Consider the following 26,145-nt stretch of genomic DNA (forward strand, 5'->3'; position numbering starts at 1 on the left):
CCTTGTGTCAAGATAAAGCTATACTTGTCTAACAAGCTCTAATGAGAATGAAAAAAACATGGATAAAGAGTTGCTTTTATTCATTCCAGGTTGGCTTGGATTGTATTTTACTAATCCAAAGCAGTAATACTGTGCCTGGACCAAAATACTTTTGTCATTTTACAGCTTGGTGTGGTCAGCACCATCTAGTCCTATGAGTAAAGACTTTGCTGCAAAAATGGCAAGGGCTCTTGTTGCTCTTCTAGCTCGATATGGGTAGCACTATGCTAATTCTATGCTTAAAAACTCTGCCAGAAAACCAGACATTTGAGGTGAGTAGATTTAGAGTGTTGCTGGTGTTGTAAATGTGCTCCAACAAAAGCAGCTCTCCACCTAAACTTGGGAACTACCCAGAGTTCCTCAAAGAGGGTCCGATTACGATGGCAGGCGGACTTGAGTCTGCCGGCCATCATAGCCGGTATGGACCACCCATCTGTAAGGCGTCGGTCTCGCACTCCAAATCACGATGCAACCACCACCATGGCAGTCGCATCCAGCGATTTCACATTGCAGACGATGCTGCTGGCTGCAGCACTGCTGCAGTGTTGGAAGTCGCATGTTGTGCATTTCCCTACACAATGTGGCAGGCACCATGCGGTGCCAGCCACCTTCTGCATGGAAATGTAGGAGGTACCATGGGTACCCCCGTAGTGCACATACACCCTCCCCCCACAATGGGTCCCCGTACCCAGCCTCCGCCAGCCTTTCCCTGGTGGTTCCACCGCCACGGAAAAGCTGGCTGACGCTAGCATTGTAATCTGGTAGGCGGTGCCTGCTAGGCACCGCCGCCATTTTACTCATGCTGACTGCTCCACCTGGCAATCGTGACGATTGCCTGTGGCGGAAGTTTGGAGGGCGGTCTTTGTTACCGCCACAGTCACAATGCGATTCCCCCGCCATCCTTAATATGGCGGGGGGAAATGGGAATCAGATGTCGAAGGGTCCTTCCGCCATCATAATGATCCCCTTTGTTTTGAAAGACATCCTGTGCCACCTTGGGTCGTAGCTGCCATTTGTCCGCTAGGCGTCACCGGCGGAGTTCAACCATCCTGGCATTTAAAGATCCTGCCAGGTGATGTATAATCAGAGAAGTGTCCTAATGAGTCAGTCAAGCACAGACTCCACATCACCCTGCTTGCTGCAACATCACATAACAGTGGTGTTGTCCCTGAGGACCTGAACCAGCCTCCCCTTGATGAATAGCAAGAGAGCTTACAACCCCAAGCCAATGGCCCGCAACTACAGCATCTCCACCTCTCCCACATGACCTCCCCCAATGATCATTTACATGTCTTTCACCACCATGATCTCTGGGAGAGGGGTCTGTCACTGGTCCAATTGTGTTTGAGCAGCCAACACTGCAGATCTTTTGTAGTCTCCTCAGAAACCTGAATGGAGTCCGACAGGTTTTCCTTGGTGCTGGTCCACTAAGACGTGTGTGACCTGGATGCAGGAGATCAAAGGACCAAGAAGCCTTAGAGCCTTCTACATTGAGCCCCATAAGTGGAGCTAGAAAATCGGGATCCTAGACCAAATGACCTGGACTCGGTAATCCAGAGGAAAGGCCCGAAAATTCATGGTATCCAAGAAGGCTCCAATGAAAGAGCATCTGCAGAGTCAGGTGTGACTTGAATATGCTGATTATCAACCACAGAGATGTAAGGACTGGAGGGTCACTGCAATCTGGAGGTGGTCCGTAACTGACTGTGGTGAGCCTGCCAGTTGTCAAGGTAGAGGAATACTGGTATAGCGGAGCTCCGAAGACATGCTGCGATCACCGCCATCACATTTGTGTAACCCCCAAGAGGCACTGGTGAGGCTGAAAAGGCACGGCACAGCAAACTGAAAATGCTCACTGCCCTCCCTAAACTGCTGGCAGCACCTGTGGGCTTGCAGGGCAGTGATATGGAAATTGGCATCTTGTAGATCCAGCGGCACCACCGAGTCTCCTCACTCCAGGGCAGATAGAACCTGTGACAGCATGAGCATCTTCAGTTTGTCCCTTTCACAGAAAGAAATTGAGAGGTCAAAGATCTAAAATAGGATGAGGGCCTCTGCCCTTTTTGAGCGCTAGGAAATAAGAGGAGTTACAGCCACAGGAGTTACAGCCCCTCTTTTCTCCTAAAGAGCCCAACCTTTTGAAGCAAATTGGACACACTGTGCTCCAAAAAGCCTATCTGGTGTAGGAGGAAGATGGGGTGGGATGGAAAAGAATGACAGGCTGCAGCCCCATTGGCCTATCTGCAGGACCCACCTGTTGCATTGTATGGCTGCCACCCATGGATAAAATGGCTGATCCTGCCTTCCACTGGGTGGTTGTGTGCTGCTAAGGGTAAACTGAAGCAGCGTGGGAGTTGTTGCAAGAAGAACTGGAGCCAGGGATGTTTGCTGTCCCTGTGAGCATGAATGCAGTCTAGTGGGTCACCTACCCTGATCACCAACGGCTGGGGTGGCTGTAGTTGAGGGAACTGGCTCCTAATGCTGCCTATAAGTGAACTCCCAAGTGACTTATCACCAAAATGGAGACTTGTCAAAAGGCATGCCCATGAGCAAATCTCGAATGTCACCCAAAATACATGTAATTCTGGTCATTATGTGGCGCTCTCTGTCCAAACTGTTGTGTCTAGGCCTGACCGTTGTCGTGTAGTTCCTAGTAGTCCCCCAGGACCTGCAAGTTTTGGATGACCTGAACTGAGGGCTTGGTGTCCCAACCGCTTCCGGACACCCCTACAGTATAGGTCAGCCATTAGAACAGCTAGCTCTACAGTGCCACTACCACCCCATTTATTCTACAGTGGTGTAGGTAGTCTCTGGCTGGCAACCACTGAACAGGACAACCCTGATTCCTCAGAGATTGTGGAAAACACAGTACAGTACGTTTCGCTTGGACACTCATGCTTGCTTTATCTCAGAAAATACACAGGATGGCGATTAGGACGTTTCAAAAATAATGTTCTGGTCCAGCGAAAGCCTTGTGTAAAAAATATGGGCTGCAACAATCAGGAGACTGAAGCATACAAAAGAGATTGTTAGTACCAATAAAGTGAACAGTAGATACATTTCTACCATAGTGATAATAGGATGAGCAGAAACCGTTCAGATAAAAACAGTAGCACTTGCATATTCCTAAGACGCGCGCCCTAAGTAATTGGCTAAAATGTACCTAGCCTAACCTGGATGTGTAGGTGTATATGCGTATAGATATGTGTATCTGTAGTCAAGAAACCCCGAGGGAAGAACCAGCCCCTCACCTGATGGTTTAGAACAAAGGACCCCCATCTCTGCGTCGAGCACGCAAGGGATGTCAGTCTGCTGCTTGTCAGAGATTCCTCATGCAGGACCCCTGTCTCAGCTTGCAAGGAATTCTCCTCTAATTTGTAGGGGGAGTGAGGGTCTTTTATACTAAAGTGGTCACTCCAGGGCTTTTTCTAGAATCGTTATGTTTTTAAAACAATCATGGATGTTTTGAAAACAATCATAAATGTTTTGAAAACAATCACCAATGCTTTTCTAAATAAGTGCGATCATGCACAGCTGGCTGTTGGCCAAGGATGAAAAAAAGTGGTGACCCTAATACAGAATAAATCTTCCGTGCCTGGGGACATGTTTATGTATGTCAGGTACAGGGATGCAGATAGAAAACTAAGAGTCTGGTGTCGAAGAGACAGGGGCAAGCTATTAGGTAAAAGGTCACCTGTTAAGAATCGTTATAGGCAGGTGGATGGAATGATGCATGTGAAATGGAGTATACATGACAGGGCTATCCTAAAGGACATGACAACATATGGCATACTTGGCTACACCAGGGCCATCTTGAATGGTCTGTAACCAAGTTGGCGCAAAATTATTCTGGGACTACTGGCAAGATCTCAGCGACCATGTCTCATAAAACATGAGTACCTTCCCAGCAAATAGCTGACATTGACTGACCTCTTCCCAAATGCCTCATTTCTTTTTGACTCTCTGTTTGGCGGGTAGTAGGAAAATAATTGGGGTTTAACCCTGCTAGTGGAGGTATTGTACTACCTATGCTCTCAGGAGTAGGATGCAGCGTCAGGAAAGCAGGTCCACCTGGTGCGGGTCTGTGATGACCTGCTACCTGTCTGTTCACAGGTAGGTTGGAGACGGGTTGAGCCCAAGTGCCCATGAGGTTGCTGATCAGGGCTTCATTGAAACAACAGTAGAGGTTCATATGAGGTCAGGAATTGTAACACGTCTGTGAGGATGTTTGTTTTTATCTCGAAGGAAGGCATTTGCAAATCCAGGACTTGAGCCATTCATCCACTGACCATGGAAAATTAAGCTAACTCTTCCATGGACGGGCCAGAGGGAGAGCCCTGCCTCATTTCAGGTTAATTGTCCAGCCCACTGGCCTATTGTAGATCCCAATAATAATTGTCGTCATATTTTAGGGAGAATACGACCCCACAATCCCCATCATCTCCATCATCACCAAAAACTGGTTGGTTTCTGTAGGAACCCAATCTGAAATGTTGTTGAATCACTGAATGGTGGCTCTTAGGTACAAGCACTGTCTTATCAGAGTCAGTGTATATTGGGGCAGCGCATGTCAGAACTTTCCCAGATCATGGCTCTATATAAAAGTGAGACAGATTTGGCTCAGATTTGGACAGAAAAATAAGATTAACATCATTCTCCAGTGCTGGCAGGCTCAAGGCCAGTCTCAGCATGGCTGGAACCAGTGTGGAGTTGGCTCTGAAGTCGAAACTGAATACAATCCGGGTTCAAGAGGCACAGACAGCGCTGAGGGCAGACCATGGAGGAGAAACAACTGAAGAGATCCATGTGGCCCAATGCTACGCCACATGGAGCCAGAAGGGTGTCAAAGAGGTAGAGCATGGCATCCTTAAAAGCTTCAATTTCTTGTTGCATTACGTGGGAGTCAGAATGTATGGGGAGAAGTTGTAGAATCAGCTCCTTGCTAGGGGGCTGGGAGCAAGACTGAGTGACACCTTGATGTCCTTGTGACTTCTAAGATGCAGAGTGGTGAGTCCCAGAAGGAGCCTGATTGGATTTGTTGTGCTTCTATTTATTAAAATGTGTACTTACCCGATGACTTGAACTGCGACAACAACCTGATACGGTAACAGCCCCAAGAGCAGGAGCGGGTCCATGTCCTCGACTTTGAGTGGGAGTGGGCCTTAAGTGATTTCCAGGCGGTGCTCTACAACCTATATCTTGGCTTCACATTCTTGGATCACTTTTGTGTGTATCAGTGCACACTTACTGCACAAATTGGAATAGTAGACGGAATCAAAAACCAGAGACACAACTCGTTGGGATCTGTCACAAACATTTGTTTTCAAAATTGTTAAAACATTAGTAAATCAACGGAATCTGGAATGCAGCTGGGCAGATTAATTGACAATGTTATCTAGCTAGAAATAATGTTTGTTTGTATGAGCCAAAGTAAGCATTATTGTGAAGTATTTATTTTTCATATACATGCAGTTGCACATTTACTCAACGCTATACAGTTAAGTACAAACAACTCCATTTAAGGCTCAAAATCTATGTTTATTTTCTTTTTGACTGTGGCCCACACATCTAGGATCTAGGGGGCATATGTATCAACATCACCATTTGCGATTCTCAAATAGCGATTTTTAAAGAATCGCTATTTGAGAATTGCAAAACGGGATGTAATTAAAAAATCGCAAACTTTTTGCGATTTCTTAAAATTCCTTAATTGCGATTAGCAAATTGCGAAATCGCAATTAAGGAATACCTGCCCATTCATTTCTATGGGCCAGGAGACCCATAGGAATGAATGAGAAGTAATTCTCAAATAGCGAATTCGCAATTTGCTAATCGCTATTTGAGAATAATTTCGAAGGTGCAAGGGTGTCATGATGACACCCTGAAGCACCCCTGAAATGAGCATGTGTGTGCATATGGCGCACATACATGTCCTAAGGGCATGTATGAGCGTCACGTGGCACTTTGCAAAATTCAAAAAAGTGCATTTTGAAAGGAAATCGCAAATTACCACCAACTGGAAGTTGGTGGTAATTTGCGATTTCTTAAGGATAATTCGCACAACTTGGGTGCTTTTTACATATCATTTAAGAAATCGCAATTTGCGATTTCTTAAATGCTTACGCAAAATTAAAAAATCGCTAAATTAGCAATTCCTTAATTTTGCGATGGGATTTTGCCTAATACATCCCGTTTTGCGATTTTTTTATCGCAAACGCTGTATTTTGCGAATCGCAGCGTTTGCGATTCAAAATTAGCTTGATACATATGCCCCTAGGTGTCAAAATAAAAAAGTGACTTATCACAGCATGTACACTTTAATGTATATTTGTCCAATTTTTAATGGTGTCATTTATAAAGTACACATGGGCAAATATAAATATGTTTATTGTCATACTTATAGTACATTTCTATACATATTAATCACACTGAAAATTATTGAACAGTGAGTGCATTTCCATACACAAAATAGCAAAATGAAATGACTGGAACATTGGATGAATGCTGAATATGAACATCTCCTTGTGTGCTATAAAACCGATCAATTTAAACATGGGATATATCAACAAATGCCATCTTGACTACCTTCAGTGAAGGGGTGCTACACCACTTCCCCAGTAGTTGCAGTGAGCAGCACCAACATCAGCTTCTCTCATGTTTGGACCGTGGGAGTTATTAATTTACAAACAAAACACTGACCACTTGAAATGCATTCTTCAATGTGCCTATACCTTTTACTGTTTTGAAAATCACACTAAACACAAGAACATTGCATATAAAGCATAGCTCAGATGTCACAACTGACTCATATACACATAAGGCGGACATACTACATGTACGGAGTCCCATGGACTTTGTCCAAAAGAGTTTTAAAATTTCTTTCTTGATAGGAAGTATTTTGATTCAGGTTTCTGTAATATTTCACCACAATTTTTCTTTGTATGTCGAAAGAATCTAACACTGCATTTAAAACATAACTGGTATGTTTTCCCTAATGCCCACTGGTTACTTCATGGAAGGTCTGCCAAGAAAAATTTAATTTGAGAATCCAAGAAATGTACATGATGAGATGATTAGAGGTCTATATATAATTCTCCACTCCTGTGACAACACTGCTGCCATCTGATAACAGTTTGCTTTGATTCCATCATGTTGCTAAGACCTCATTTCTAGTGGTTTTATAGGGACTGGAGGTGGCCACACAACATCTGAAAAAGAAAAGCTGGTATCACGGCAAGGAAAACAAACTGGCAGTTGTAATTATGATAATTGTTATGATGAAGATTGTTATGACTATGTAATACTACTAATAAAAAGATGAAGATGAAGACAAATATGTTATTATTAGGTGTTTTCAGGAGGACATTCAAAGGTGTGATGTTCACTATAAAGTGAATCTTGAATTCTTTCAAAGATAAAAAAAATCTTTCTTTAAGCAACCCGTGCAAACCAAATCACTGTAATGTGTACTATAATAAATGCAATAACTTTCAGTTTCATTTTTTGCTGCTTTTTATGCATGACATTAAACAACTCCCCATTGGATTGTTTTCTTCTAATCTAGACCTTGCTAATCTCCTTTTCTATAAAGAAAGATCTTGAGATTAATTTTCGACACACTAAAATCTCAATTTAAGTCCGAATGCAACTGGCTTTTACCACTCGGTATAGTAAGTAAACTCATTTTCTAGGTGTGCGTTAAAACAAACATCATGAGTCCTTTATTTACAATTAAGTTGGTATAGTTAGTATTATTATGGTCATCCACTGATATCAAACGTTTACAGAGTTGACTTTCAACGTCATCAGGATTGCACATTTGGTACTATATACGTTTCATTCTTCAACTGATGGCCAACCCTTAGTTTTGGACTTTTAATAATAAACTTTAATGAAGTGTAATCGTAAATATGTTTTATTGTATAATGTTTTGTATCTTTGAATTTAATTGTGCTGAACAAAAGGAATTTGCAATGATGTTTTCTTTTGGTGCCTATATTTATTTGTGTTGTTCCCTAGAACTGAGAGGTTGAATAACTTAGAGTATTTCCCGTTTCTTGCTCATTTCTATGAGTAGTAGAGTTCATATAAGGGTCTATTACGATCTCGGTTGGACGGCTTTCCGACCGGGATCGTCGGTTTCAATTCCGTCTGCCTAATTACAATTTAGGTGGTCAGAATTGAAACCAGCCGGTCATTCCGGCTGGATTCTGACAGGCTAATGGAGCCCGTCGGCCAGTCGCAGACTGGCACTTAATCCCAATGGATGGCGTTTCCACTTTTGGGATTACGATGCTCAGTTTCCCACAGGCTTTCCATGTCGTGCTTTCCGACATGGAAAGCCTGTCAGAAAGCGAGTATGGGGCCCTTGGCAGTGCCCCCTTCTCTTTGCAGACTCTGGTTGGGGCCCGAGGGGCCTGTTCATCCCTGCACGCTGTGGCAGGCACCGTGAGGTGCCAGCCACATGGTGCAGGAATGAACACAATCTCCCATTTCTCTATGGGAGCTCGTGCTGTGGCCATTTTACGGACGCAGCACAAGCTCCCATAGGGAAATGGGAGTAGGTGACCACACCATATGCGGTTTCATCGCAATTCATCAGTCTGACCTGATTCCGTGATGATGGTGGTCGGAGGCAACTCCAATCGACATCATAATCGGCCCTTATTTGTTTATTTATATCGAGATTTACAAAATGTTATATAAATGAATATATGTCTTTACTACGCATGGGATACATCGCATGCCATTACAACACAGTAATTACAACAACCGCGTTGTTACATCGTGAACCATTACATCGCAAGTCGTTACAACGACTTTCTTTCGGGAACGCGCTGGACTTAGGAACAGCCAGGCATTGTAACGACTTGCAATGTAATGGTTCACGATGTAACAACGCTGTCATTGTAATATCCTTGTTGTAATGGCATGCAATGTATCGTTTCCCATATAAATGATATGTGGAAATATATGACATCCTTCTAGTGTAATAGACAGTATGATTACAGTTTTCAAATTGTACATAACCATTTCTGAGTGAAATTGATCAAATATCAGAGTGGCACAGCAAAAATATTGGAAGAACCAAAAACTTGTGCTTGCCTCTGCTAGTAGACATGTAATGATCGCATAAGCAATTGTATGATTTCTAGGAGGGAATAAGTGGGAAGCCTGAGAACATACATAGAAAGAATATGCTTTTCTTTAGGCCAGCTCAGCACTAGGTCATCTAAGGTGCTAAATCAGTGGTCAGAGGTAGACTGGTAGGTACATAACGGGTTCAACATGACCTTTAAATGACTGAATCAAATTTCTCTTTTGTCACTTAGCACCATGACAGGAAGGTGAAATGTGCGGCAGTTGCCTCAAGGCCAGGGAATGGTGCAGGAAAAACACATAAGATAGGGCAGGGAGGAATTGACTCAAGCTGGGATGTAGCTGATGGGAAATTACATGGGTAGCGGGTATTAAAGGCAAAATTAAAACAGTGAGAGGTAAGTAACCATCGAAATGGAGTGGGACAGAAGGGAAGAGTTCTGAGAATAGCAGGGAAGCAGGTTCACAGAGACAGAAATGACAAGGGAAGGTATAGTGACTTGGAAAAGGACTGGAGAGGGCTCAAGTCAGAAAGCTTGCGAGCACTTTGGACATTGAGGAGGTAAGTGGTGTTCATGAGGAATTCCTCAAACCCATGTCTTTATTAGGATTTTGTTAGATGCAGTGGTTTGAAAGTGGCAAATGTAGCACCACTGAATTTGACACATTAATACTCATATATCTTACACTGAGCCAAAGTGGCCTAATTAAGTCAATTTCATTAATACGTCGGTAGGCCTTTATGTAACTGGTTGAATATGTCCAGGATGTTTAGATCTGTCTTAAGATGATATTCTATAGAGATCAAATAAAGCCAGTTTTGCATCTTTTGCCTCAACATGTGAATATGGAGATAATTGTAGGCATCTATTTTTTACCCAAACTAAATCTAGAGAGATTAAATCCACAATTGAAAAATGAAAAAGATCTGACTTCTGCGACATTAATATGAGCGAGAAATCGCAGTGGTTTTGAGGATTTGTTTCTAATCTGTATAAACATATTTGTATGACTAATGAGAAAGAAATTCTATCATTCTTAAAATCTACTTCTCCTGTAATGTCACCTCCATGTACTTTAAAGCACTTAATGCTGCTATTCTGTTAGATGACATTTCATATTTCAAAAAAGCCCTTTCAAACACAAAAACTTTGAGTCCCGACTTACTTTCCACCAAATGATAGCTCATCATTCTACAAGATGTTTTGGTGATATTAGCAAAATGATTTTGATCTACTCAAGATACCCACACAAAAAAATAAGCATTGGCATGATTTTCTTTCTTTCCTATTGCACTGATCAAATCAGATTCAGAAACATTTGCACAAATCTTAGTTCTGAACAGAATTGTTTCAGACTTAATACCCCTGGATCAGTAGGGGTTTATCTAAGGTAGATATCTGTACACCAAATGGTTTAAGGTATTAGCAGTTCTACCCTTTACTATCATTCTCTGGGGGTCATTATGCATTATTAATTTTGATTCCAAGAAAGCCTTAGTCTGTGTCACTTGGGTTTTTCTCGAGGCACTCAAATGTTCTATGGACTTTTATGGTAGCTGTGATAGGTTAGTACAATCATTATACTTAATTTTGATTGGAAAAATCTTAAACAAATCAAACATTGCATCATTCACAATAGGCAGCGGTACAATAAGGTGTCTGCTCTGGTCAGCATTATTTGCCTTGTATACCAACCCTTTCATGCATAAATAATGACAGTCAACATCAGTTATGCCATTTCTTATCTAACCATGCCATAAAATTGACAAGAACTTTGGGTTTTTTCAAAATTATCCTAGTTCTGCTTTTTTGAAATCTATTAACATCTTTAAAGATGTTGGTAAGTGTTGTGTATATACCTTGAACCTCTGAAAAGATAGATGCAGGTTCTGGAAAGTGTCCATATTCTGATAAATTTCAGCTACTGAGGCCTTGGAATAAAAAAATATTTTCCTCTACTTAAAGAAATTCAACAACTACTTGATGCAAAGCAAAATCTTCCTCTCACAGAGCTACATCGAACATATTTATGAATTATTTTTGCACAACCTTCACATCATGTCCTGGAGTTTTGTTTGTAATTTGTTTTGTTTGAATGAAGATAGAATAAAAAAATACAATATTAACATAAAATTGGAGGACTTTTGACACCAAATGTGTGGGCTAAAGTTCGGCCTGCAGCATTTCCTCATAATAATTTTTTGATTGACCCAGATCAATGCAAAGCCTTTCAACTGTTCTGTGCTTGAAAATGTGATATTTTCACAATTTTAGAAGGGTTTCCTTCCACGATATACTGGAAATAAGCACCCCAAGCAGTGAGCTTCTATAATAAGTTTACATTTATTTAAATTATGGCATAAAACGAGAAACTCTCAGGATACTAACACTTGTTCATCAAATCCCACTAAGAAATGCTTTGAAGTTACTGAAGGTTTATACATTAAAAACTAAAGAGGTGAAAACCTGATACTCAATCTGCTTTCCTAGAAGATCTATTTGATCAGGGAGGAAATCTCTGAACTGACACACAAATAGAAACCCAACCACTCGGAGCTATTCAATACTTTTTTTGTTAGTAAAGAGTATTTTTCTAAATTTGGCTTTTTTATTGCTTTGGGGAAGGACACTTGATTCAAGCTTTGCATAATAGATATTTTACGAGGAACACAGAGTCTGAACACATCTTACCTCATTGATTTTGAATATGGAATCCTTTACTTTTAAAGTAAGGCCAAACTAAATACCCTGGAAAAGGTCAAGTGGACACTTTAACTTCTTTCATGACATGTTCTCTTTGCTCGCAACACTCAGGAAGAAGCATATTTTGTCCGATGAGCATTTGCACCAAGTGTTAAGTGGTGTACTATGTTCAACAAATGCAATACTGTTCATGCGGATGCCTTTGTGACCTGCTATCTCTAGTTGAAGAAGATACTTCCACTGACTTATGGTCAATCATTTTTGGTACAAATGATCTTGTCTTTCGGCTTTCTACACAATTTTCATTCTGATCATCTTATAAGATGACAATGACGGAAGAGTAACCCTAAAAAGGTTTGAAATTGGTTACTTAAAATTTAAATGTTTTCATTAATTGAACTTCAGACTATAAAAGGGCACTATTGAAAGCTGAGTGAACCATCTAGTGGCAAAGGATGATTGATTACAAAGTTTCTTTCCTAACTTTTCTAATTTATCTGCCCCACATTTTTTCTCTCAATTTATTTTGTATACTTTAATGTTGTTTTCTGCTATTCCTTCTTTACTTAACCCTGTCCTTGTTTCTCATCTCAATGTTTTATCTACATTGTAAGTGACAACTTAAAATGATCTTCCTCCTCAGACAGCGTTTTGCTATTAGTCTTTTCTTGGGAATTATATGCCTATGCTCATTAGCTATTGTGGATGTTACTCTCTTTTGGAGATACCAACTGTGCCCATATGAGGACAGTGAAAGTAAATTATCTGAAATGTTGATAGGCCTGCAGACGAGATAGTCATATGTACCTGGTGAGCAATTGACTATTTAACTCCATAAGCAATTCAAAAGAACAGGCTTGTCAGGAAGTTTGAGACATTCCCCATATAGGCTATGAGAATCTGAAAGCACCCAATATATCACAACTTCTACAAATCCAAATTCATTAGATATGTGGTTAGTTTTAGTAACACTATTTAGAAAGTAGACCGATGAGGGAAGTAACCCACTCACATTTGAAAAGTAACAGTATCTGATAAATTTTTACAAATTTAAGGGGCAATCAAATGTCATTTTTTAAACCAACCACGCTCCAATGACATTCGTATATAGCCTGACTAGCCAGGCCACCCCGTAACTTTTCTATACTAAAGAGTTAAACCTCACTGCTAGCAACTATGCTTCTCATTAAGACACAGTTCTCCTGGTAGGATCTACTTTTAGACGTATTCACAATGCACCTGGGGTTAGTTTATGTACGGAGGTAGACAACACTTAACATGGCCTCCTTTACAAAATAGCATACGTGTTTCAAAAGCACCTAGCTGAATGACCAATGGGAATAGTTCATTCTCAAAAATAGTTAAACAAAAGCAGCTATACATTAAAACCAGCTGCCCCAGGAGGTGGCCACCCCATTTGTTTTTATACAAGAAAAATAGAAAAGAACTTCTTTGATCTTTGAAGGCTGCAGCTTCGGCGAGGAAAGGACCGTATGGCCTGACATAACACTTTCTCCTCCTTTAGTGGAAGGAAGACAAGGCTCAATTGAAAATGGAAGGCTTTTCTTTATTTATATGGGAACAACAATGGCTTCCTAAATCAAGATCTCCAGGCTATTTTACAAAACTATTAGGAGGCACCACTGTGAAGACGAAAGGATTGAGCATTTCTACGCATGTGAATAGTTTTGTGAGTTTGGAGATCCCATTCAATAGATAATGCATAAATATTTCCAGGGACAGTATTAGTGGATAGCATGAATATTTCTGAATCAACATGCACAGAATAACTACAGCCTTGTAGGTAGCAGCAGCTGTTATGTGTTAGCCAGAGTACATGTTACAGACAGACAATGAATACACATGCATGAAGGGGGAACCATGCAAGTGCTGACATGCATCATTTCTATGAAGACTTACTGTACCTTGACAGACCTACACAGATGATATGTTGCAACTTCCAAACACATGTCCTTAAAGTAAAATACACCAAATGTGATGACTGCAGTCTATTATTGTAGGTAAGTTTATATGCATTCCTTATCAAGATCAACAATTCCCTAACAGACCAATTGACTGGGACAAGTAATAACGAAGCCCGAATATCAATGGGCCAAATATCGATGCCACAATGTCAAGTGACAACATTCTGAACAGGTAAGGGCACAGAGGAAGGTAAGGATTCGCTATTCTTAACTCCACATCTACATACCTTGAACATTTATATCATAAAGGTACATTTATGTGGAGTTGGGCACAGAAAATTTATAGAAACTTACCTGATATTTTGCCCCTCAATACTTTTGTGACAATATTGTGGATTCAAAATTCCCGGCCTGCACCAAACCGATCATGCATTGATAGAAGAGGGCCATCCTGCATAACTTCCATGGGTTTCTCCATTATTTTGAGGCTCCAAAGCTAGACCCCTTTAATAGCTAACTATATAAGACCACTGATACACAACCAATTATAAGAGAATAATAACTTCACTGTGTGATGATCCGTATTTTACATTGTGACAAGTAAACAGACTGACATGTGCATATGATATAGGAATACACACACATGTAGAATACTAGTCACAGTCTTGCAGCAAATTTCATGCAATCCATAAACTTACCACCGGTACAGAAGTTACAGTGCCTGAGAAGAAACTCAAGCTACTTATAATATTCAAACAAATCAAAGCTAAATCCCAAATAAATCTAAAAACCAGTAGTTCACGAAAAAATCTTTTAAATATGTTCCCGCACATTATGACCTTTTTACACAAAAGTGGAGGAAAACGATTTTGAGAAGATGCTCAAAAAACACATATTAATGTGTTTTTTTAATGAAACTTTAAAACGAAAATGCATTACAGCTGTAATGAACAATTATGTCAACAAAACCGATTATGCGCTGTATATTTTGCATTGTCTTTCTCCTTCATTTTAGTCAAAGGAATTCTACACTACATCCAGTCAGTTACATTCTCTGCCATCACATTCCATATTTATGCAGTAATGAAATCAAGAGGTAACAAAGGGGATTACTTATAGTTTGGCAACAGGGTACTTTGCCACAAATGTGACAGAGTAACCTGCCCACCAAAGTGACAGTCTGTCTGCTCTAGTTTCTGATGGTGTTGCACACACTGGCTCTGTTGGCGGAACCTTTAGACCAATGGCCTTATGGATATTGGGCCATTAGTCTACTGACCTCAGACTGTCTGCCTATTTCGGGTGAATGTTCTGTAATACTATTCATCCTGTTTTGGAACACCGGGAAAAGTCTGGAAGTGACACCCCCCCAATCCCCCCCCCCCCCTCCAACACCCTGAGAGGGATGCCTTAAGGCACCAGGGTCATTAGTCATTCCTTTTCTCCAACATAAACTTCTGCTTTTCGGAATATGTTTTAGGAAGAACAAGTAGGTTTGATGAGTAGCTAGCACCTTCAGAGGATCCACCATGGTGGGGGCTCCTCTGAAGGCACATAGGCCTCCACAAGGCAGGCAGTGGTGCTGGGACAATTTTACAGAGTTGGAATGCTGGCTATCAATGTCATTTCATGGGTCATAGAGGCCCTGGGGAGTAAGTCTACAAAAGGAGCTGACCCAGTTCAGGAGGTTGAGTAATGCATGTCCAGTACATCCTTCAGGATGGGGGGGTGTCACAGTGCGTGTCTGTGGGTCACAGGCAACAAACACAGCGATAACCCCTATTTTTTGGGCAGCAGTTGTGTTGTAAACTCAATTCTTATTTGTAGGGTATCTCTACAGACCATGCAAGCACTTTGAGACATGGCAACATTCGAGTACATTTAACAAGAACATAAATTACAAAAATACCATACACATAGGAAAGCCTTGCTAAACACGTATAGCATATTGTAAAAACAAAAGCTGAGAACACGTCCTGCAAAAGCTTTAACAAAACAACATACGAAAAATGGAAATGTCAGAAAACATGGCCATTCTGCAATGAGCTTTACCAAACCAAACAGCAAACATTTCAGTTATAAATAGATGCACTATCATTCTCTACAGTAAACCCGGGTGTAAAACCAGGTGATGAGCCGGGCCTTTGAGTGGCGCTTTGAAGTGCATGATATTGTTCTGAATATTTAATTAAATCACACCCAAGGAACACAGATGGGTGGGGGTGGTCTGGCACAGAGTGGATGCATTTTTGTTTTTACTATGAAGAACGTTGTGCGTGTGCTTTTCTGCTGCAGGGGAGTAGTGGATACAGCAAACCTTGCACATGTGTGTGAGGAAGAGCAGGAGGGACACAGGGCACCTTTTGGACAGTGCATCTCTCCAGTCCACTGATGCAGAGCAAAAGATCTGCTGTGATCCCTTCCCAAACCAGGAAGCAGGTCAGTCACAGTGACTCTGCAAGTGTCACATGATGCGAAATCGGGCAAGCGGACGCGCAGTGTAACTCATTACATGGCCTTCACGCGACCCCGCCCTTGTAGACTGGAATATGGTGCGGTAAGGGAGCCGATATGCGAAGAGACAGAAAAGCTGTTGGCAGACCCAAGCCTTGATGAGCACGAGGCCCGATGCCACTCTAAATTGCACAGTATTGTCTGTTCATTGCGTGATTTGCAAGCAAAATCTTTTTATGCTCCTAATATGTTGGAGCAGGGGCACGAAGAAAACAGCTCACATTGTGCGCGCATGAAAATACCCGAGCAAATTAAAGGTTGCAAAAGTACCGTACGTCTCATGTTTTATTTTTCATATTTAATAATGTGAGAGCAAGCACCCTTAATGGCTGTAAATTATGCACTGCTGATCTGACCTATTAGAGACTGAATGGATCGCTAAAAAAGAAAGAGGATGCAGCCACACAAAGAGAAGGCAGCCGCACAAAGCGAGATAGCTGCACAAACAGAAACAAAATCAACTAAAGAAATAGTGCAGCGAAAGTAAAATAAATGACCTAAAGCAAAATAATCCATGTTACAGGTCCAATCTCCATAGGCGTGACAAACATACCAAAAGGTTGTCCAAACTGCACTGATTTACCACACAAAAGAAAGACATTTCAAAAGGCACGGGTGTGCCAAAAGCCTATAAAGTAGATACAGCATGTCTCGAACAAGACAGCACATGCGCTGCCTAGGCGAGACCTAAAAATTATGAGGTAAGGTATTGTAATTTATTAAGAGCACATTCATCACTAAATGAGGGGAGCTCATTCTTACCTGCTGTCACCCGTTGCTTGCCACTGCTGAGTCCAGGCCCTCGATGCTTGGATGGGCCACAGCTGTGGCCCATCGAACTGCCATTGGACTGCCGCAGACCGCCTCTCTGGTGATTCCGGTGCCACGAGGGGGAGGCACTACTACACTTCCCAGCAGCCCTAGCGGCGCGCATGCCGCTCACATCATCAGGTGCGCCAGGTTGTGCACAAAAGGAGGCCAGGGCTCCTGCAGCGCGGGACGCGCACAGGCGTGCCCACGCCTGTCTGAGCCCGAAGGAGGCTGGGCTGGGTCCTCCCTCTAACATCAAGCCACCTATCATCCTCTCCGGGCTGACCTACATCCAGGTACAGCAGTGTGTTTCTTTCTGCCTGTGTGTTTTGAGACTTGTGATTTTCAGTTCTGGTGGAGGCGTATATTACTGATTTTATATTGAGTAAATGCAAGGGAGTTACGGGAACATTGGACTCCTTCATCATAAGGGTGGAAACATTACTTTGTCATGAGATTGAACTAACGGAGAGGCGACATTCTCTAGAACCTTTATCTCTGTAGAGGCGCTTATCACTAGGTACCCTTACTTCTGGTAGTGTTGCTTAACTCCAAACCTGTTTGCCCCCCGCTATTCAAGGGACGCTACCGGTTTCCCCGGTTCCCGTCCATGATGAACTGATATCCCCACCTATGGACACTACTAGTGGGTCTAGCATAGCCTCTAGGACTCGGACATCTTAACTCCCTACAGAGGGCACAAAGGCCAAGGTATCTGTGAATCGCAAGAAGGGCGTGGGTTCCCAGAAATCAAAATAACAAAAGGGGCTCGTGTGATCATGTGGTGGTGACCTGCTCCATCGGCACACAGACTATGGACGTTTCTCTTTCATCATCTTATTCTATCTGTGAGGATAAAATTGCTACCATTGTTGCCGGTGTATCTGCCATGGACACTGCTCTTGAACGGATCAAAGAATCGATAGACAATAACTTTGCCCTATTGCGTGGACGCTTAGAGCATTTGGACAGTGCGTTGACTAACTTGTCTAGACATATTGAAACCCCTCATAATTCTGCGGCCCCTATGGCCCTGAGGGAGGGTTTGAGACCTGAACCCCCCCCAACCACCACAAGTCAATCTTAGCTCCCCTAGAGAAATTGTTGGCTAGGACGTCTGCTATTGAGGATTTATTGAGTAAAGCACAGGGTGCAGGCTCTGCTAATACTTTGCATAACTGCCCAAGGTGCTTATTGATAGATGGCAAGGCAGCCCAGTCCTCTCAGGCCGACACCCTACAATTTCCACCCGGGACAAGCACTGGTTGTAAGAGCATTTCTAACTTAAAGCATAGAAAAGTACCAGCACATGTTAAGCCTAGAGGCTCTCCACAACCGCTTAACACCTGAATAATTTCAACGGTCAGGGACGATGGGGAAGAGGTGCGCTTAAACTTGCTGCCAAAGGCCACTCCCTATACAATAATACTGATGAATGTACCGCAAATTACCTCACAGACAACCGAAACCTGGAAGTCCCTAAGAAATAAGGCTCTCTGTTGGCTCGGGTCTAAAACCGGTCTAACAGAGGCCTTATTTAGGGAGTTCAAATTGGCAAGAAGAGTGGGCTGGGTGGGGAAAAGAGAAAAAAAGCTTCCCGGAGATTGTATTGTCCTTACGTTCAGAACGCCAAGCCTAACACACGAGATTCTGCGCAGACAAGGCTCTAATCACGTGACTAACCGTGGAATAAATGTACTGCCCCTGGGCTATTTCTATCCCCAATGAATCATACTTCCCACGTAACACAGAAGAGTCGCTTTCATCCCATAAACCACTCTCTATTCAGTCTACCCCTGCAAAATAGATTTGATATGCTTTCCTCTCTGGAAGATATTGACTGACTTGCCGATGATAGTAGCCATGTGGCCCAAACTCGAATTTCCGTAAACAATCCATCTGGCCCAACTTCATTAAGTATGGTGCCTCCGGCTGATGTCTAGGAAGATGGTGACGAGGTGGGAGATATTATTGCAGATTGCAATATTGAGACTGGAGAACACCAACAAATCACAAATACTCCTCATGCATATTTACCTAACAGCTACGGTCATCATCTTAATGTTTTTATTGTTGACCCTCCCCACAATAATTGTGTAATCCAGCGTGCGCCTAGGACCAATCAAATGGGAATTCTTTTTTGGTGCGTGGCGGATCTTAATACTAAATTGACTAACCCTGCCTGGCTCAAATGTATCCATAATTTTGATACTATATGTATCCAAGAAACCTGGGCAGACGTCATACAACATATTAATGGGTACAAAACTTTTTTTACTCCGGCGGTTTCCTCTAGTCATGGAAGGAAAAAAAGGTGGCTTATGTACTTCTATCTCATACAGGCTGAATGGATGCAAGATAGACTTTGCGGAGTCCAAAACCTATTACCAGGTGCTAAAAATGCACATTGATAACTTGCACAGTATTATTAAATTTTTATAATAATTCCTGGAGGAAGGAACAGCTGTCTGAAAGTCGGCAGCACGTTGGAGAATGCCTGCGGACCTCTGAGCGACGCATCTTCATGGAGTTTCGCGTTGTGATTGATGACTGTCTGTCTTTGCACGGGTTAGATCGTATTCCCTGGATTACATATGTTAAAAAAATTGGAAATGATCTAGGACATCCCGAGTATTTTGTTAGTTCTGATAGTTTGAATCATGTCACTGGGAAGGAATTAAATTTGTTATGTATCGACCATCTGGAGACTATTAGATTGTCTAATAATATTATGAAACCATCTGTAAGAGCAAATCAATTGCTCCTGACCCAACCAGGAACGCAACCCTACCTGATAAATACTTTAGGAACCTATTAACCTGTAGGAACCTATTAACCTGTTTGCGCCTTGGACATTTTCATATTGGGGTTACTTTTCCAAATATAAATGACTGGTCTCGTTCCCTATGCCCATGTCGTTGCGACAACATTTCTGCACAGTCCACAATCCACGTTATGTTTTTTTGTAAGTTCTATATTTTACTTAGGAAAAGATGGATTTTGCCTATTTTAAAAGTGTATGGCCTGAGACAATGTCAATCTGCGTTTATAAAGATACAACTTTAAATGATAACATTCTTACTGATTACATTGCTAAATATTTGAAAGGGGTGGTCAGATACAGGAAGACAATGGATGGCCCCTCTCTCTCTTAAACTGCTTGTGATTCTTTTGTATATAAAATTGTCTTGATGTATTTCTGCTTTTAATGTATTGTGCCTTTATGGTTTAATATTTCTTAAATCGAATAAAGTGTATTCTGATTCACTGATGTCACCAGAACAACCAATAGATTTACATCTCACTTTCTGTTTGAAAAGAGTAGAGTCTTAATTGTTTTGCCAACTTGCAATGGTGTGATTTAGAGTCAGACCTGTGGCATCTCAGCGAATATTCACACTGTGTACTTACAAAGCAGGCTCCAGAACCAAATTCCATTTGTGATTATTCCAAATATATGTGTATAATCGGTAAAGTGTTCTCAGTTGACTTCTGCGGTGTGATTTGCTTGTTTAGCTATTACTGTGCCCATAGAGGAAATCTCCTTACTAGTTTAGCACATCCAGAAAGTTAATCTGTTGTGCTTCGGAGAAGGTGCTATGGAATTCTAGAACTGGCAAGGTAGTTTACGCTCTTTCTTGTAAAGGAACCTTTCCACTACTCAGCTTTCAAGACTAGAAATAGGAAGGTCATTAGCCATTATCACAGGGATTTTGGAAAAATTCCTTAATTTTATTGTGAAGGTGGTGTAAGATTAGATATCAAATAGATAACTTCACATCAAATATCGTATCAATGTGCAACACGGGAGAACATACATAATCTACCTGTACTTGTCTTGTTCATTGTAGACGCTTCTGATCTAAGCACACAAAACATGAAAATAATAAATGGGAATACAATTTAACGGTGAACTGTGGACATTTGGCTCCACCCAGTGGTTATTAAATGGACTACATAATTGTATAACTGAGTTTGCGAAAGTGAAAGGGGTTTGTAAAATGTCATAGACTTCAGCTATTCAACTCAGAACACGGACCACAAAGTGATACAAAAGCACTATCCACATTCACGAAACCAGGTCTTCTGAGCCTGCCTTCGAAAGAATCACTGATGCTGCTACAGAAGATCTGAAGGATGAACTATATTCACAATTCAGTGCATTTCAAGAAGGTGGCGCTTGAAAAGGCAGCGAACAGCCACAAAATCATATTTGTTCACTATTGTTTTGCAGACAGTTTGACGCTGTGCATATCATTGCAAAACTATTTCTATCGGTCAGGATTACATAATATGGTACCTGCGTGCGAAAAGAGAATTATCACCCGCAAATTTCATTAGGTTACAGAGAAGTGCATTTCCCATGGACAAAATGAGTTTATTTGTGGAGAAAAAAGTCACAGATTTCCAGTATTCATTACTACAATTCACAAAGCTTTATTCTACAGTAAATGTCTTATTTAGTTGTTGAAACTCAAGAGTATGTCGCACAAACAATATTTCAGAATCGAGTCTTTGGTGAATCACTTGAGAGATGGAAAAGTACTGCAAACAACTTATGGGTAAGTAACCCTATAAATCCAATCCCGGCTTCTCCCCATTGCATTTCTGAATTGAGCGCCCACAGCCCACGCCCCAGACTGAGGCCCTGCGGCCGTATTGTACATGGAATGCTGGCAGCCTATTTCATGAGAAACCCTCGGGGTGTTTCCAGGCCGAGTGGGTTTCTTTGTCTAAACACCGCAGACCATGCCTGCCAAATGCATTTCACTAGCCGGAGGTTTGAGTCTATGGAACAATGGGCCATTCTTTTTAACTACTAAATGACGAATGGAGAAAAAACATAGAATGACAGGGCCTTGAATGTAAAAGATTGAGCTAGTTCAGAAGTTAAACTTTGTAACATACACGTCGATGACTTTCACCTCTGCACATTTCGCAACGGGCATGGCCTGCAGGTTTGTTTTGTGCTATGCACAATACATCCAGAGCAGAGCTATTTTGTGTTCATGCCCGTGCACAGTAAATAAAGGGCACCACTTAATTTAATTTCATAACTGTCTGCCATTACCGCACTAAGATTTAGCAGTTTCCCGCTCATACAATGCTTGGTTGCCCCAGTGAATAAAGTCCTCTGGCCTGGGGTATAGGCTTTTCTATGCACGAGCAGAGGTCCATGCCCTATGGCAATTCTTGCAAGGACAGGGCATTGTCTGACGCCAGCGCCTTAGCAAGAAGAGTATCACCTATCAGTGAGCTTTCTTCTCGGGTGCTGCCTAGCTCTTCCATCACCCCCACAGGGATTAGTAGGCTTAGCCAGAACCCTAGACAGTAGCTGAAGTATGTTCTGCCAATATGTATGAATCTGGGGAGATGTCCAAACCATATGGAAGACATTCCTTGTCTCTGAGCGACACAGGCATTCAGGTGAAGGAGTTCTACCCGTCCCTCACAATTTATGTAGGGTAGAGTAAACAAATAAATTGGCTAAGATACAGTTTCGAGGATATGGTCATTTCCCAAACACCCATTTATTTGTCTGTCCAGTCTGCCACCCCAGGTCATCCTCCCATTTAAATCTCATTTGGGCAAGCATTGGACACTAGCAAGTGATAAAGTCTCAGTAAACCCTCTTTGGCTGATGAATCTACAGCCAGTTTGGCCTCGAGAGGGATATAGTCAGGAATGGCAGTCGCTTCTGCTTGACAGACACTGAGAGTGTGCCTCAGTAGTAAGTATTTTGAAATTGGGGCTTCCGAAGCTCAAATTTCTTCTGATTGCATGTGGTTTACCTCCAAAACACTCCCCAATTTAAAGATTCCTATGCAGCAGTGATGGCCGCTCCATTAGGGCGTAGGAGCTCCACCCCACTACTTTCTCGCAGTGCGAGAAGCAGAAAATAAAACGGTATTTTCCAAATTCTCTTGGGGGGAGAAACCCCGCCTCTCCTTGTAGCTGTCAGGCTGCGCTCGCTCGCCACATGCCACTCATCAGAAACTTTTTACGCTCACCACTTTCAAAACTCACCAGCCGCCACTGCTATGCAGTTCCACTTCTTGTGTGGTCAAAGGTCGGAGCCACGTACCATGCCATAGTGGAGTTTCTCGCACCAATCTGTGCCAGCAGCCTATCCAGTGAAGGGCCTTTTTCCAGCAATCGATGACTACCCTTGCCATGGGTGGAAGATCCTTAGGCACAGGAGAACTCTACACAACTAGTCTTAGATTTTGCCCGATTGATACATTTCGAGATGAAAGCCCGGGTCATCCCTATTCACAGAGAGCCAACTATCTACAATGACTAATGACCTGCTCAGTAATAAAGACGCAAGCCTGACATCCCTAACCCACCTTCGTATCCCACCTTGGTGCATTTGCGAAATCCCAACATTGGAAGCTTACCACCCATAGAAAGTAAATGCCATTGTTGTCTGTATCCTGTTAAACAATCGCTGGGGGATATGTCATGGGAATTTTTTTTGAGGAATATAAAGGAGCTTGGAAAGAATAATCTTTTTCTATAGTGTCACACTGTCGAAAGTGGTGACTGGTAGTTTGTCGCAATTTGTTAGGTCTATTTCTTTTCTTTAGTATGGGTTTATACTCAGTTCCGCTTTTCTTCACGGGAGATGTGAATACCCAGATATTTAAAATTATCCCACTGGATTTTTTGCTTACATTGACATTTGTTATTTTTTGTAGCAACAGACAAACAACATCTGTACATACCCACACATTATGTGATTCCCCTATTATGATTCGTTTTTCACATCGATTCCCATAGGTTTTGTCCCAGCATAATGTTCAGCTGTCCCCACCGCCCAGACAATCCCAATTCCCATCTCTGACTCTGTGGCCATAAGCGTCCCTATTAGTGTTCACCTCTGTTGAGTTGTCCATTTCCAGTGGTGGCCTGCGTCTCGCTCCGGACCTCATTCGCATAGATATGTTGATGCTCCGGGGCATGTGTTTGCATCATTGCCATCTGTTTGTCCACCCACCAGGGTATGCAACATGTCAGCCCAGCACCCCAAGTCCTCTTCTGCCCCGTCGTCTGTCCTCACGCTCTTCAGTTGCACTTCCTCCGCTAATGCCAAATCCATCATGTCTTTCCACTTCCCAACTGTGGGAGCGTTGACGACTAACGAATGTATCGCTAGCCAGTGTTAAGCCAGCAACAAGCCCAAATTCGAGAATTTACTGCATTTTACTGTGTTTGGGGTTTGAGACTAGGCCAAGCAATCACTGTTGAGCGTTGGTCACCCTTTGGAGCTGCGACTATCTCCGTCCAAATATTGTGCCAGCTGCCTGCACGTCCAGGCTATGTGTAGGGACGTGGTGGTCTGGTGTCCACAGCATGGGCAGGTCGATGGTCTGTTCAGATACATTCTCTACAGTCGGGCTGGAGTCATGTACGTGTGATGTAAGAAGCTAACATGCGCCAGTTTGTATCCGGTGTTGCTGTGATCTCCTGTGCTTGCTCGCAGGACGATGCCCACTCCTTGTCCGTTAAGGATATCGGTAAGTCATTGTCCCACGCCTTCTGGCACGCATCAGGACTGGGGTCTGTCGTTCTTCAGAGCTGCATATAAACGTGACCCCAGTGTCCTCCATTCTCCTCCCTCCTGGAGGGTTTCCAGTGTAGCTGAGGGGGGCAGTACTTCTGGGACCCGCATCATTGACCCATTAAAGGATGTTACGCACAGTTAAGAATGCAAAAGATTTGATTATCTCACGGTCTTGTGCTGTGTGGTGGCGTCTGCCGGGTAATTGTCCACGCCATACTGGCGATTAGCCATTATTTAGTTTAAGACCTGCCACATCAGGCTTCCATCTCCTTCTCAACCATCATTGGAACCAATTAAGGATAGACCAAATATGATGCAGCGTTGCTGATGCATTTGAGACATGGCAAGGCAAATTTAGAATCTTTCACACAAAGCAGGGCAGCAAACAAAGTAGTTGCGCTGTGTTGCTTAAAAGGGAGAGAGCAGAAATGCTCCATATTTACAAAGATATAGAGCATTTCTGCTTTCTCCTTACGCTGGCACACTCTGTGCAGCCCAGTGCCAAAACATGTACCATTGTGACATGCTGCCTGGTCAACATGATAGTGCTTTATGGCGCACTTTTAATATAAGTTTTATTTTCCAAAACAAAATCCTAAAGCAGGATTTCTTTGTTGAAAATAACAAAACCGTGATTCCCCACCTCACCACGGGAGTTTTCTTGCATGGTGAGGGGGGTCAATAAAATGTTGTTACTTTCACTTACCCACATCTTTTGGGTGATAGTGAGTGAAAGTAAAAACTGCCCATTTGCCAGCCCACAAGTTCTGATGGCCCTTACTCTGTCGGGCCGTTAGAGGACTATGTCAGTGGTGGGGACTGAGTAGTCTCAATCGCGTACATGGCCAGCTCTAAATACAGTGGTCAGAACTTCAGTTTGGTGGAGAGGGTACACCGTAACTGTTAAACTCTAAATCAAGCCCCACGTCCCTAAATGTTCGGAGTAGAACAAAGCCAAAGCTGCTCCCGTTATTTCGGAAGAGGGGAAGAAATGTTGGCCTACTGATCAGGTCTGACACACATTTATGGTGTGTAAGGGAAGCTTTTCCACACAGCAGTATATAACCCTTGTCTGTGCTAACTTTGGCCTGATTTTCAGTCATTTAATGACTTATTTCAACTAACACGCATTGATGTTGGTACTATGTTGAGTCTGATGTTGTGTAACTAGCTCACAGGTCTCTGGTTGTTACAACTGATGTGGGCATCACACCAAAATCTTTAGATTTCCCATGTCATTGATTAAAAGCTCTTTCAGTCTTAAGTTCTAAATCCATTCTGGAAGAACAAAACTACAAGACCCAGAGCACAAAATGCAAAACTAGAACAGCATGGGCAACCTACACTCCACATTGGGAACTTGAGATTGATCTCAGATGCCTTTGACGGGCAAGAACACTCAAAATTCATAAATGAAATGGAATAATGAAAAGAGAACTTGTAGAAAATAATGTTGAACATAAATCATTCTAATACAGAGTTTTGC

General features: G+C 42.3%; 1 protein-coding gene across 3 annotated transcripts in view; it reads right to left on the reverse strand.

The window, feature by feature from the left end:
- Window positions 1-6,410: 6,410 nt before the first annotated feature.
- The window catches only part of LOC146809955 (testis-expressed protein 47-like), a 166,171-nt gene continuing 146,436 nt past the window's right edge, over window positions 6,411-26,145 (reverse strand). For 2 of the 3 annotated variants that reach the window (XM_085616818.1, XM_085616816.1), the window contains exon 7: window positions 6,411-7,247. In XM_085616818.1, coding sequence (XP_085472944.1) covers window positions 7,195-7,247 — 53 coding nt within the window. In that variant the 3' untranslated portion in view covers window positions 6,411-7,194. Of the gene's footprint in view, window positions 7,248-13,768; window positions 13,817-26,145 lie in introns of all 3 variants that reach the window. The other variant, XM_085616817.1, reaches the window with a different exon arrangement.

Source organism: Triturus cristatus, chromosome 7, assembly GCF_964204655.1.
Source record: "Triturus cristatus chromosome 7, aTriCri1.1, whole genome shotgun sequence".
NCBI lineage: Eukaryota > Metazoa > Chordata > Amphibia > Caudata > Salamandridae > Triturus > Triturus cristatus.